Genomic DNA, 14454 nt, shown 5'->3' on the forward strand with positions numbered 1-14454 from the left:
GATTCCCTCTCGGGGATTGTTTTGGTTTTTTGTATGGTGTGTAATTTATGAAGATCGTAAAGGATGGTCTTTTTTTTTTTTTTCTCAGCTGCACATTTCTGGTTAGCAACTGCATGGAAAATACTAGTTTAGTACACTTTATTAAGAAAAAACTGTTAGGAACTGAATCCTTTAATCATTTCAGAAAGGAAGTGGATATTCCAGTGTCTTATCCTAAAGCTGTGTCATCTCTCCCTATTGCAGTAGCATCTAAAGCATGCTAGGTGGTGCACATAGATGATGAATGCTTCAGGTGAATCCAAGCTTCAGGCAGGCAGCTGGAGCTTTGCCATTCACTTCACTAGAACGGAAATCTCGCAGACCCAAAAGAAATACACATGTCCTATTTCTTCTTCTTCTACTCTTTTTGTACAGCAAAACTATGAATGTTGCAAAGCCACTGGATAAACAAAATATGGTACATACAAAGCATCTTTCCTAGGTCAGCATACTATTCATCCAATATCCTGTGTCCTCACAAGTTGGAGAAGAAAACCCAGTTCTTCACCAAATTATAAGTAAAACCATGTGCATGGGAGAGTCATTGGCAGGAGGTGGGAATGCCTGTGGAAACTTGATCCTGAAACTGCTAGCTATGGATGTGAATAGATCAGCCTCCAAGTTCATTTGTCAGTAATGTTGACACCTGTACAGGTGTCGTGGGCTAGCTGAGGCTTTATTCTGCACAAAAGCTTTTTGAAACATTTGAGGAGTAAGCCCTCACATGAAGAAAAGACAGCTTAGGGCCATTTGTTTCAATTCTGTCATACGTTTGTAAGCTATGAAATGTAATAGTTTGCAGAACTTAATTATTTTCTTGTAAAGACTAAAACATATAAAAACTAAACAAACCAGAGTTACTGTAAAGTACTTTCAAGTTTTATATCTAAAGTCATTGCTTTGAAGTCACAGCATTAAATTTTTAATTTACTTTTTCTCTTGTTGAATGTAAACCATTTGCCAACTGGGAGCATGAATGATTTAATATCATATAGGCATATAATAAACTTGCCAGTTTAATGGAGTTAGAATGCTAAGGTTGGCACTTCATATGTAAGTTGCTGACTCAGGACCTGAAGTTCCTGTGATTTGGCTAAGCTGAGTGGATTCTGTTGTGTCTGTTCTATGTAACAAACTGGTTTTAATCCAAGTGAGTCCCCTTTTTTGTTATGCATTTATGCAAAGTTGGGGATAAAGTCTGTGAAGAGTACTTTGCATGTAATTACTTGCTCCGTGGTTACATTTTTTCTTTCATTGCTGTTAGCTGCAGAACAAAAATGTTGTGTAAAAATAATCCTATACTGTGATCATTACTGTGGCCTAATTAAATTTCAGTTCCTTGAGATGACTGCCAATCGTGTTTTGATTTGACCTCTATCATTCATGACATTGTTGATTACAAGTGCTCCTTAAAATCAGGCTTTGACTTGGCTTTCTGAAGCCTTTGCTTCCCTTTGCTCTTCTATTATGAGCTTTAACTTCTTTTTAAAAGGTCACAGTGTTTCATAGGGGCAAAGCTCAGCTGTAGGGGGAAGGATCTCTCAAATAAGCAGATCATAGGTAATTTTCCCCTAGAAACTAGAGGCGGATGAAACAGCTCAAAAGGTAGTGGTTAGAAGTCCTTAAATCAGAACCAGTGTGGTTTTCAGTGTTTACAAGATACAGAAAAAAGGTATCGTTTTCAAGATATTTGAAGGTAATGCCCAAATGTCACCCCTGCCACCCAAAGACAGATACAGAGGAAAGAGGGAAGCATCTTAGGACATGCAAATGGAAGAGTAATTTTATTAGAATCTGAAGAATTGGGGTTATTTTGTGCTCTTATTTCTTTCACAGTGCCTAAATATTGGAGTTTTAGAAGCCACTTAAGTAAAAATACAGTTACTTCATAGTTGTAAGAAAATTCCAGAAGTGTCAGCAGTCTTGCTTTCATCTCATTCTCCTTTCACCTGGTCATAGCAGTGAGAAGCACTCACTCATCTCATCCTTAGCTGGCAGAATATTACACCAGGGGATGGTGTGGCCTTCTACCCAGACAGAAGCAGAGCTGCCATTTCCCTCTGGGAATCACCAAACAGATCTCCAACTTCTGCTAAGCATGTGCAGGGTAGCTGCTCTCTTCACAGTCCCCTGCCAGCAGCTTCCCTGAGGACATTAATATGGCATGTATCTTATCAGAGGCTGCTTGTCATTGAGAGCACATTTATTTCTGCCCCAGTCTCAATCAGTTACAAAATGTGGGCTGTCTGTTTCTTAATGAGTTCAAGCTTGTGCTGGTGTCACCAGTGTGCTGGTGGCAGCATGACTCCTGTGCTCCCTTTGAGCTCTGTAGAGGTCCTGGTGCTCTGTGACGCAGGAAGTTGGGGACAGTGTGCTTGGAATCAGTCTGTACAGTTGTGTCTTCAGTTTCCCCTGATTTTGAACCAAAGCAATATCTCACAACAGATTTGCAAACTTCCTGTTAGAAGGCAAATTAATTGTTTTTGCACGACTATCATGTTTTTAATTCCATGTAGATAATTTAAGAAATTGACCCAAGCAAGTGTGCTTTGATATGAAAGACACTAGTTAAATGTTCAAGTTCTTTTTTATTTTTTTCTCTTGAGTTTTGGGGCAGCAGCATGAAACTAATGAATTAAAACCAGAAGAATGTGTAGGATGGTCTGTGTGTCAAAGTGCAGATAATGTAGTTCCTGCTTAGTGTCATGGCAGAAAGTGCTTTAGAAAGCTGCGTCTTCTCAGAGAGGGAAGTAATCCTCAAGGGGGAACATACATCACTTGTAGACATCCTGTGATGGAGTGATGGTTTACTTAACTTAAGAATCCCAGATGACCAAAGCCTGTCTGCTGTGATTTCTTAGTTATTGATGAAGAGTTAGGCACTGATGTCCAGGTCCTAAAACGGATCCTTACAAAGTTCACCACATTTGTCACTGACTAAAAGAAGCCTATCACTTAAAGTTGACATTGAAAAATAGTGATAAACTGCTACATGAATAATGACATGTTTAATGCCTATTAATCTTACTCTAGACCCATGTCTCTTGTACTTGAGGGTCATTGTGGTGTTGTCTGCTGAATTTATTTTTTTTCTAAAATTTTCTGAATTGTGCAAGGATCAAAACATCTGATTGGATGCTATTTTCTCTTTAGTACTGGTTGCTTATGAGGGTATGTATTAATCAAAATTTAAGTACTTATCATGGAGAGATTTACTTATCATGGAGACGTTTACTATTGGTATAAATTACAGGCTTGTAAATGGACCAATATATGCTTTTGTTCTAAAGTAGTGTGGAGCTGTGGAATGTAACATTCCCATTTCCAAAGGCTGGGGAGGTCACTGTCATGTATGTTGCACATTGTCAATTGTAGCAGACTTCACTTTGCCCATAGGAATGACAGCAAAGAAAAAATAATAGAACCATTTGTTTTTTCTTCAGGATATGGTGACTTAAGTTTCTGACTATTAAAAATTATTATTATGATCTAAAAATTCATCTAATCACCATTTCATTTTCTGCCATGTTCTAGAGAGACTTTAACTTAAGTAGTCCTGACAGCATATTACTTCATTATCTGAGTATGCTTTTTTTTGGGTGGAGAAACAACATATATCAATTATTTTTTACATTAAAGTCTTTACAGTGTTATAGCATTAAGGTTACAGTAGCCTTTACATAAGTAGTTTATCTTCATAGCTGTGTATGTCCTTTCTGAATAAGGAAAAGCTAATCTTTTGTTACATCACTGGATGAATCATTGGGTAGTATTTCTGGTTTGCTTCTATGCTTTTCACTATTTCCACACAAAATAATGAGCATCACCACATTCTGATTCATTCTAGTTTAACAGTTTTGATTAGAAGTTCAGTCTTCCTGTATCTGTAAGTCTGATTCAAGGTCTGAGATTGTTTTATAAGGTTGCCTTGTCGTTCTGGTACTAAGCTCCTTCCAGCTGTCCAGTAAGCAACACACCTAAGTTCTGTTGAAAGACTGAGTTATTAGAGCAGTTTTAATTAAAAAATCTGAGATGGAGACAGAGGACTGAAAGATGCCCAAGTCCTACCTTGATATTGCAGACCTTGTGACTCTCATAAACTTGCAACTTAATACAGGGTAATGATCACTGGTACATTAGGCTAACCTCAGTGACAGAGTAGAAATAGTTTGTGAACTCACATCCCAGTTTGGTTATACTTCGTTTCCATTCTGTAGACGAGCAGGACTGATGTGTAATATAGCTCATGGAAATGTCTGTTGTATAAAGTCAGTAGTCTACATAATTGTCCGTTTTGCTTCAGCCCAGCCGCTCAGTTCTGAAATGCTCTGTCAGAGACAGAAGGATTTCATGCTTACCAGCCTGAGGAGTCCCAGGGACTGCCCCAAGAAGCACAGCCAGCATCTGTTCTGTTCCACCAAGGAGGGGGCAAATGTGTGGCCAAAACTGTTTTGTTAAACTGAGAGCTCTTGCCAGTGAATCTGGAGCAGCTGTAGATCAAGGCATTGATTAGTGATCTACTATTTCAACAGCACAATACACAATTCCCATTTCCGGTGCTAAAGATGATTGTTAGTAATGCTAAAATACTGTTCCAGTGCTCAGTAGCTTGCAAAAATGACTGAAGTGTTTTCAGACAAGCTGTCTTCTGCTGCTGCCTGGTTGTCTTTCGTGTGAAGTAAAGGTAATATTGTTTCCTACAGGGAGCTGGTAGCTTTGCTCAGGTGTGCAATGAAGGGCTTAATAATTAATACTTGCAACAAAGTAACTTCAGTGATGGCAGCCATGACTTGGGGGTTTTTTCTGTCTAAAATGACCTCTTAATTTTATTATGTTCCTGCATCAGGCTAAATATACAATTTGGCAGTGATCTGTTCCTGTTTTAGAGGTGGATTTGCCTACAAAATGGAAAACAAAACGGTACCTTCATAGGATACTATGTTTCTTGATGTTTTCTCCTGTTACAGCCATGCAAAAGGAGATCAAACTGGATGCAAATTCAAATCTCATGATAGATTGGAACACATATAAGAAACATAACATTAAAGGACAGCTACTACAATGTAGCATCAGTTGGCATCTTCTTTCAGTCTTAACTACTGGTAACTTATGACCGTGCCAGCTATGTTCTGCAAGCTTGCATTTTAAAGGCTGTATATTCTTAATGATTCATGGATTTACTATATGAACTACTATAAATTCCATTTAAAGTTTTCAGGATTCTGCAGTGCTTTTATTACACTAATGAGCTAATTGTTTAAGAATCATTCACATGATTCATCCTCCTGCTCAGCCTTTTTTTAAAAAAACTTGTAACTGCTGAAATTCTCTTGACAAACAATATTTATAGCAGTTTGACAGCAGGATGAAGAACAGCGTTTGTCTTTGTAACAGCTTAAAGAAAAGGCCTTTCCAGCACCCAGCCATGCAGTTACAATCTTGACCTCTTTCTTTTGCTGGGAACATACATACAGCATACAAGCAGCACCTCCCATGTGTTTTCTTGACCCTTTGACTGTCCATTCATTTCCCATCTGTTTTGCAGCCTTAAAGGAACAGAGGGGGCCCTCTACTTATAAATCTGTCTTTGCAGCTGACAAATGATGTTCTGTCTCTTTAAGGGCAGCCTGGGTGGTTTTGCCTTTTTTTTCCTCCCCCCCCCCTTAAAACTTCAGCTTTCCTCTCAGCCTTATCCAGAGGAAAATATGGTACGTGAACAAGAGGAAACTGGCAAAAAATGTGATAGGTAGTTCATGAGTAAGCGTGTTGCTGCAGGTAACTGTGGCTGGGAAGTCTGCTTTCTGAGGCATTTTTTGGAGTGGCTGGGAGTGTGCTGTCTCTCACCATTTTAACAAGAAGTAAAGCTTTTGCATGGCCCTTAGAAAATCAAGGAATGTGGCACAAAAGGCTGAACTCCAGAGAGATGATTCCCCCCTCCCCTCTTCTCCACCTGACTGTTCACAGGGGTTGTATACAACTATGGAGTTTGTGTCTTAGGTAGCCCTAAGGTAAAAATCGTCTTTCAATAGAAAACTTCGGATTGACATCACTAGTTTTTAATTGTGTGTTTCTGGGCATTGTGATGGATTCTGACTGACAGGGCTTTCCTTTTTACTAGAGGAAAGATGATGCATTCACAGCACTAAATTCCAAATTTCTGCCTCTGTGGTTAACTAACCATAACATAGAAGTAGCACAGCAAGCAGTGAGAATGTTTATAGGCAAGGAAGGAATTAAGAAAGGAAGGAAGATGAAAAAAAAAAAATAGGAAGGGGAGAACTCAAGTCTAAACACAATCCAGAGCAAAAGGAGTAACAACCATGAGCTTTCAAATATCAAAGCCATGTAAACATTAGTTGGAGATGGAAATCACTTTAATGTAGAACAGGAGGATTTATAACAAGGTATTAACACATTTTTTTCGTGGTCGTTTCATGCTGTAAGTGTCATCAAAGTACAAAATAAAATGGATCTCTGTCCAGAAAGATTTTAGAATTTGTTTTGTGGCTGCAGTTGAAATTTGATATCATATGTGCACATTTGTAAATGGGAAGGGAAAGCTTTTTGATTTGCTCAAAGTACTCGTGTGGTTTTATTCCTGTTCTGGCACAGATAGACGTGAACATCTTTAAAATTCTGTGCTAAAACTATTGGTTTTATAGATGTAAATATGTATTTGAATATCTCAAAATAAATTTAACTTCAGAACCATAAGCAAGACAGGTTTTGTGGACAAAGGCCACGTCTCTTATTAAACCAGTTAATGCAGCTGGAAAATACAAGAAAACCTTTTCTTGCCTCTAGGAGTGTGTTTGAAATAAATCAGTAATGTACTTTGCTTTTGTAATTTGTGTTTAATATTATTTTAGATTATTTGGCCTTACCTTCGGAGATTTGCTTGATAACTTGGTCAGCTGTTTCATTTTAGCACTGTTCATTGGTAGCTAAGCTTGGTTATGTCAGGCAGCAATCAGAAAGCAAACCCTCCTTGTAAGACTGAATATTTCAGGGGGTTCCCTTCTGACCAGCTTATGATATTAGGAAAAGCAGACTTTTTCTGTGCCTGCGTCTTTCTGCATTCACAGTGTATCCAAATCCTCATTACAGTTCAATTAGTCTGGGTTTGAGCCTTTTAGATTTAGGATCACAGGATTAATGAAAAAAAAATGAGCGGGTAGCACTATCATTTCATATGGAGATAAGGAGAGACTGAGCATGAATGAGGATCTCAAGACATCTGAATAAAGAATTTCCTCATTCTGTCAGTGAAGTTTTATGGGATACGGAGGGAGGATTGTGGGAATATTCATGACCAGATCAAGAGGTATAATGAGTTGATGTATGAACCAGCTTATCTTTTAGGTAAACATGGGGTAAATGGGAAATAGAATAACCATTCATGGCCCCTAGGCCTGTGAATTTTACTGTTCTAAGATGGAAACAAGGGTTTAGTTACAGTTATTCTTCATTGATTTAATTTGATTTTTAATCAGTGTTTAACAGGTGCTGGAAGAATTGCATATTTGTAACTTCAGGTCTGCATTAGAGGTACCAAAGAGCACATCATCTTTCTAGAATCCAGTGTAAGCAATATGTGTATTTAAACTTAAGCAGTACCTTGTAATAAGAGCGTAGCACTTTTGCTAAAGTCCCTTTTGTGACATGGGAGCAGTATATAAAAGAACTTGGGTAATTCAACCAGCTACAGAAGTAATTTGCTAGCAAACTGAATGCTTTTAATCTGTGGTTTACTTGTCCTTGGAAAAACACAGTATCAGAAGACATAGAGCAACAGGTCACTTTTTGTCTACCCCTAAATTTGCTTCTGCAATAAGTGGTCTGACCTGAAATCAGATGATTTTCTGTGTTTGGCATGTTGATAAACTTCCTCAAAACAGAATGTACTGTAATTTACAAGTGTGAATCACCAATAGTTTGATCTAAGTGTCAGACAAAACCCTACAAATGTGGATACCGAGCTTGTGCATTTCATAGAGGCAAGAACTTCCCTAAAGCTGGGTAACATCTGCTCCTTGAATTGTGAGAATGAATTGTTGTTCCACATACAAAGTCACATGGTGCTCATGAAACTGTAGACAGTTACCCCAGAACTGCAGACTCCTCTATTGGAATTCTATCCAAGCACTTATATTTACTAGTTTATTAAGATTAGCATTGTATAAATGCATAGCTCTGCCCTCAGCCTATTTCAAAAGTAAACCAATTCAGCTGACTGCTTCTCTGCTACAGAATGGACTTGCAGGAGAGTGTTACAGGTTGCCTGGGCTCTGCTGCTGCAAAAAGCTTTACTATGGCTAAAAATACAGGGCATAGCATGAATAATTGCAGCTATTTGGCACTCATTGTAACTGTTCTTTTTTAAGAATAGCCAACATATTATTTCAAAGTATTAAATTACCTCAAGACCTCATAATTATTACAGTTAAGTAATCATTTCAATTCAGTCCAAGTATAAAAACTAATAAAGTGCTCATAGTATGCAGTCAATTTTAGTATGCCTGTTCTCTGAGCAAACACAGCTGATTCAGTATATTCTGGTGGAATACATATTTGCTATCTTGTTATTTTAATATGCCTTAATCAGAGAATTAGAATATATTTGTTGGCACAAACCTTTTTTTAAGGATGAAATAATAATTACAGGGTTTTGCTGATGCTATTAGTTTTCAGGGCCAGAATACTTCATTAGCAAGAAGTTGAGAAAGGAAAATATTTGCATTTAATACTGTTTTATCTGCCTGCTTTCACTGGGTCTAATGGCTTGATCAATACAAAGAACACACTTGGGAAAACATGTTGCAATTGGGAAGAAAAAGTGCTACAGAAAGCCACTGAAAGCACAACATAAAGAGATCTTCTGGGTCATGAGATCTAATCCCCAGTTATCACTGACAACTGCTGTTCATTTTGGAGGGCAGGGTCCAGGATTAATAATTTCCAAACCCAGAATCATTATAGAATATTTTGAGTTGGAAGAGACTGTAAAGGTCATCTCGTTCCAACCCCCCTGCCACAGTCAGGGACACCTTCCACTTGACCAGGTTGGTCAAAGCACCATCCAGCATGGTGTGGTCAAAAACTATGTTAATGCTGTCCAAAATAGTAGAACATTATTTCAAAGGCTGATTTTGTAAACATTCATAGAGCAACAGTATTGGAAGCAGAGCGAAGTAGTTGCCTAAATAAATGCCACAGAAATACCATTTTCCTTACACTAGAGGTTTATATACTGGGATGCAGTACATATTCTTTTTTTTCTTTTAAAAAGATAGTAATGAAAACACTTTGCATGTGCTCAGGAAGGAAAAGTGATCATGGGACTACCTTTTTTTTTTCATTGACAGCTTTCAAAGATTCTGCTGAACTGAATCAGAATTTCTCTTTTTTTAACCTGGTAAAAATCAGCTACTGCTGTGTCTTAACTTCCAAGGTATAGATTTTGCCCTCACACTGACTGCAATCTTCATTTAATATCAAAATACCTTAAAAGAAAAAAATCAGCTGAAATTCAAGAAGCTTCTTTGGTGTTTCCTTTAGGACTTAGAGTGTGATTCAGCTTCACTGTACTTCTGTGTTTCTAGATAAGCACTACTGGGGAAGGGCAGGCTGAAGTGTTGAAAGTGTCAGTGGCTTACCCTTCATCACCTAGGAATTGCAAGATAAAGATAGAAGCTTGAGGTTCCTTCATACTCATACAGGCTATTTTCCATACTTCAAATGCTAACTCAAGTTCTCTACTTGTGCTAGAACAGGACTGCAGGAATTTGTTGAGTTATTATTATTACTATTACTCTAAAATGGATTTTGTGTTTGTTTATGGGCTTGTCATTTTGTTAGATTAAACTTTCAGTTCCTGTAGCTATGTTAGTGTTCTCTTTGGAGGTCTTTTTTTTCCACTTGTGCTTACATACCCCATTTAAAGCTGGTTGTTTTGTTTTTCTTTTTGTTTTGCTGTTACTTAGCTCAGCAAAGCAAGTTGATAACATATGGTATTGATAAAGAGAAGAAACCATTAATAAAAGGGTTTTTTAAAAATGCTCAAACCCTGTATCTCATACAAGGGAACATGTGGCTTTAATCCAATAGTATTTTTAGCTTGGAAAAAAATATTTGTCTGTGTTTATGCTCATCTAACTTATTTTTGTCTGTCCTATTGCTCTCCCCTGTTCCTTCATATTTCTGAAGTGTGTGTTTTTCATGCCTATAATCACACACAGAAGGAGCTTCAAATGAGGATGTGGTGAGAGAGAAGCAGGAAATTTCACAGGCTTTGGATTCCAACTATGTTCTAACTCTTGCTTCATAAGCAATTTAATAAATCAAAAAGGTTATATGATGACAACTGTTGTATGGAATTGAGAAAAGAGTGGAAAAATGCCTAAACCCCTGGATTTCTTGAAATCAATTTTGCCTTTTCATTCTTAGTAACTATTTGTAGTTGTGGTCAAGTTGTGTTTTGGTAGGGAAGTAAACTCCCAGATTTAGTTTTTATAAAAAATTAGATTCTGCCCACATCCATCTGGTTACTACTGAAATGCAAGAAAATAAAATGCAAGTTTTAAACATTCTTAACATTGTAGGTGCCCTTTGGAGGAGGTGTCTTGAATACTGACATATGGTTCCCTGAAATTCTCGTGGGTGAAAGGGCATGAGCTTTCAACTCTATTTAGAATGATTAGTGGTGTTTGTTACACTTAATTTGGAGAATGAGGATATTTGGTTAAAGAAGAAAGGGGCTAGTGGGCATTATTTAAAAGCTAACAACTCCCTGCATGGAACAAGTGTACAATAGTTCTGCTGTGCATGATCTGGTGGAAAATTCAGTTTTTTGAAGTATGTTTCCAGGATTCCTTCAGTAAATTTTTAAATTATAAAATTAGCAGGGTAATCATAACATATATCTGTAGTAGCTCTTCGAAGAGGATTGGGTTTCTTTTTTTCTGATGTAAAAAATGTTATAAACCTATGTAATTGCGAAACAAAATGCTTAGGGTAATATTGATGACAGCATTAATTTTTGTTTGTGTTTGCATGTTTTTGTTCTTGGGTTTTATGTGGGATTTATTTTTCTTTCTGTACCTGTCCTCAAGTACTTAATAGTAATAGGTATTTGAACACTGATCCTTTTATTTCCACCAGAAAAAGTTCGGGAAATCCAGGAGAAACTTGAAGCCTTCATAGAAGCCCTCCATCAAGAAAAGTAGATTGTTCAAGCAGGTAATCGTGTTTAGATCATAAAGATATTGCTGCAGTTATCTCATTGTTCTGTATAAAATTATTATCCATCTCATTTAAATGCATGTTTTCATACAGACTTCATGAAAATTCTTCTTTGTTTTATTCCATTGTCTGGCTGTTGCTGCTTCTAGCTTCTAATCTGCAGAACGATACTTGCTGCTTTTATACTACAAGCAGATATTAAACTTAATAGAAAATATATTTACTGACCAGTTATTTAAGTATTGTGAATCACTGTAGGCTATTTATTACTCTCAGTTCAATATTTTTATCTGTATTAAGAGAAGAAAGCATTACTAGCTGGAATAAAAATTAACAGAACACTTTTCTGTGGAAGCATTTTGGTTATTTTGTTTTTTCTTAAAGACACTGTATATTGTTAGCAAAAATGTTTGCATGCAGGTATTTTCCAAATTTCATTTCTGTTAGTTCTCAAATCCATAAACCCAAGTGCTGCATTTGTACATATTTTAAAATAATTGTCATTCTGTTTCAACAGCAACTTTACACAAGAATGCAGCCTTCTCCAGGATACCTTGCACAAAGACTGAATTGAAATGGCTTTTGTGTCCCATTCTCTTTCCTATCTTTTGGGGAGCATCCTGAAATGTTGAAGGAGAAAGAAAATAATGTCTCATGGGATTGAGAAGTTCAGTTAAAATCCACCTGCTCATTTAATTTTCGAAGCTACATGCACAGAAGAATCTGATTTGTGTATCAATGAGATAGCTTGGGAGCTTGCTGAAGTTGTATATTTAAGGTTTTTTTTCCTGAAAGGGAAAAAAGCTTTTTATTTTTAGTATGTGTCTTGTATGGTAGAGCTGGATCAGATTCATAAAATGATTTTATCTGCTCTCATTTTCTTGCCTGCAGATGATCCTGAGAGTTTGACATAACGTTTTAGTCTTTGTATGTACATTAAAATGCCCTTCTAAGTAATGCCACTTGTATTTGTTATGCTCTGTGTTGAAGCATTTGCTGGTCACTGTGGTACAGATTTGAAAGCACAGTATTGAGATCCTGAGAGGAAGTGGTGGATTTTGTTAAACTCTTAAACTATTGAGAGATGTCAGCCAAGCAATTCTTGTAGTTCTTTCACCTGAAAGCACAGACTGCTATTCAGTGAAACCCTAAAAGGTTTAGACTCAGGAAATAATGTCAGCAGCTGCTCCTTTTACCTGTTCTTTCCTGATATGTGTTGTTACTCTTGAATGTCAGCCGATTACATTTCATTTCTGGGATTGCACAGACTCAGATTTCCTTGTTTCCATAGGTACAGAGTAACCTGTTGGAGTATGTGTGAAATGTAAAAAGATAGAATACAATTCCAACTTGTCCGACTTCCAAATTTTAAAAAAAAGGGAAAATGTCAGTAATTTCATTTTTACTAATAGCTACTCTTAAGACCAAAATCACTTCTATAAGAATGTTGTGCACATGATCCTTCCACACCCACTTGATGTCTATCATTCAGTAAAATTAGTAAGGCACTGAAACCTGCCTTTCAGTTTTGCCATAGAAATGTTGCTTCTGATAAATTTAAGCATGATATAAGCTCTCTATCATAGGTGCCTGGTGGTTAATCACCACCACATTTCTCTGCCCACGCTTTGCCACAAAGGATCTGTATACACTTCTGAGTACTTGTGTGGAAGAAGGTGTTAGGCCTGAAACAGTTTGAGTTGCAGTTGTCTGATTATGTACATTTTAAAACTGACCTAGATTTATTTTCCCTTTTGAAAAGGCAATTGATTTTGATATGTAGAAATGAAAAGAGAGGAATCTGAATGTTTTCCAACAGATATTGTTTTGGTTACTCTCAGGGGAAACAATACAAAGTTTGGTAAGATGTTCCCCAAATGTTTGGATGTAGAATATTCAGCCATGTGGACAAAAAGCTAACATAGAGATTAAAATTATGTTGAAAGGTTAAATATTTCAGGATGATCTAACTGAATGGAGTTTTTTCCATTTTGGAGATTTTCTGATTAAAATTCCTGAAAATGTGTGTTTGAGAACCGAAAAATGAAAAAATGGCTTGGGTCATCACCATTCTCTGAAGATAACTTCAGAAATGTAAGTTTGCACAGTTTTGAAAGCAGACACCTTTGTGTATAGCAAGTGAAATAAGTCTGTACTTTGTAAACAAACCAAACGAAGAAACAAACAAAAACTTTTGCATTTACCTAGACATCACTGTTTGAAACTTCTGTGTAAAGTAAATGTTGCAAAATATCGCATCCAGTGGCCCAATGTTCATTTCTTTTAATGCGATGTTCCTATGGGTTTAGTTCCAACTTGTCTGTGCTGCTCATCTAAGACTTACAGCATGATGTAATCCATGGAAACTAGGTATTTATTATTGAATAAAAATGTAACTGAAGGAATAATAAAATGTGGGTTTTGAACATGGTGCTATTGCACCTATCTAAGAAGTCACTTTGACCTTCTTTTTCTCATTTGTTAAGTTGTGAACAAGTATAATGATTTCAGTATATGTTAATGATATCAAGATGTCTGATTCAGAAGTGCTGTGTCAGCACCAGGTTAGTGGTGACTGTACCAAGTGTTATCTTTACTATATAAATTAATGTACCGTTTATGTAATACATTTAGACAAAGATCTTGTATGGAAAATCATTATGGTGAAAGCTTCTCTCTCTGCAAGTTGAGATAATGAAGTGATACCCAGCGTATAAATGAAGACTGTTACAGGGCATTAGTTTTAGCTGCATTTAAAATAAACATGCAGACTGGGGCAATGGGTGTGAGAGTTCAAGAGCAGTCAGCTTACAGACCTGTGAATTCAGGAATATTTTTTTTCTTTCTTTCTTTTAGATGAAGAAAAGTTTTACAAAATCAATTGGAAAAAAACCCCTATTCACTGGAAACTGTGACATTGAAGGTGCAGCCGATTTGCTCCACAAAGCTTGAATTGCAGACATGGACATGTTAGGTTCAGTGTAGAATTACAGCTCTACATTTAGTTGCTTTCATGGTTAAACTAACCGAAAATCATCTTTACAAATAAGCAACAGGTAAATTTATGCTGATTTTAATAGGACTTTATGTTAAGGTTAGGGGAAAAAAGGGTTACAGCAAGTTGTGCTTACCTTACTAGGAAGTTACTAAAAATGGATTACAGTGCTATTAGTT

General features: G+C 36.8%; 1 protein-coding gene across 4 annotated transcripts in view; it reads left to right on the forward strand.

Annotated features, from left to right (window-relative positions):
• The window catches only part of OPA1 (OPA1, mitochondrial dynamin like GTPase), a 47254-nt gene extending 33517 nt beyond the window's left edge, over positions 1–13737 (forward strand). For all 4 annotated transcript variants that reach the window (XM_017726407.1, XM_017726409.1, XM_017726408.1 and 1 more), the window contains 2 exons: positions 11200–11277; positions 11798–13737. In XM_017726407.1, coding sequence (XP_017581896.1) covers positions 11200–11264 — 65 coding nt within the window. In that variant the 3' untranslated portion in view covers positions 11265–11277; positions 11798–13737. The remainder of the gene's footprint in view (positions 1–11199; positions 11278–11797) is intronic.
• Positions 13738–14454: the final 717 nt, after the last annotated feature.

Source organism: Corvus brachyrhynchos, unplaced genomic scaffold, assembly GCF_000691975.1.
Source record: "Corvus brachyrhynchos isolate BGI_N302 unplaced genomic scaffold, ASM69197v1 scaffold221, whole genome shotgun sequence".
In the NCBI taxonomy this organism is placed as follows: domain Eukaryota; kingdom Metazoa; phylum Chordata; class Aves; order Passeriformes; family Corvidae; genus Corvus; species Corvus brachyrhynchos.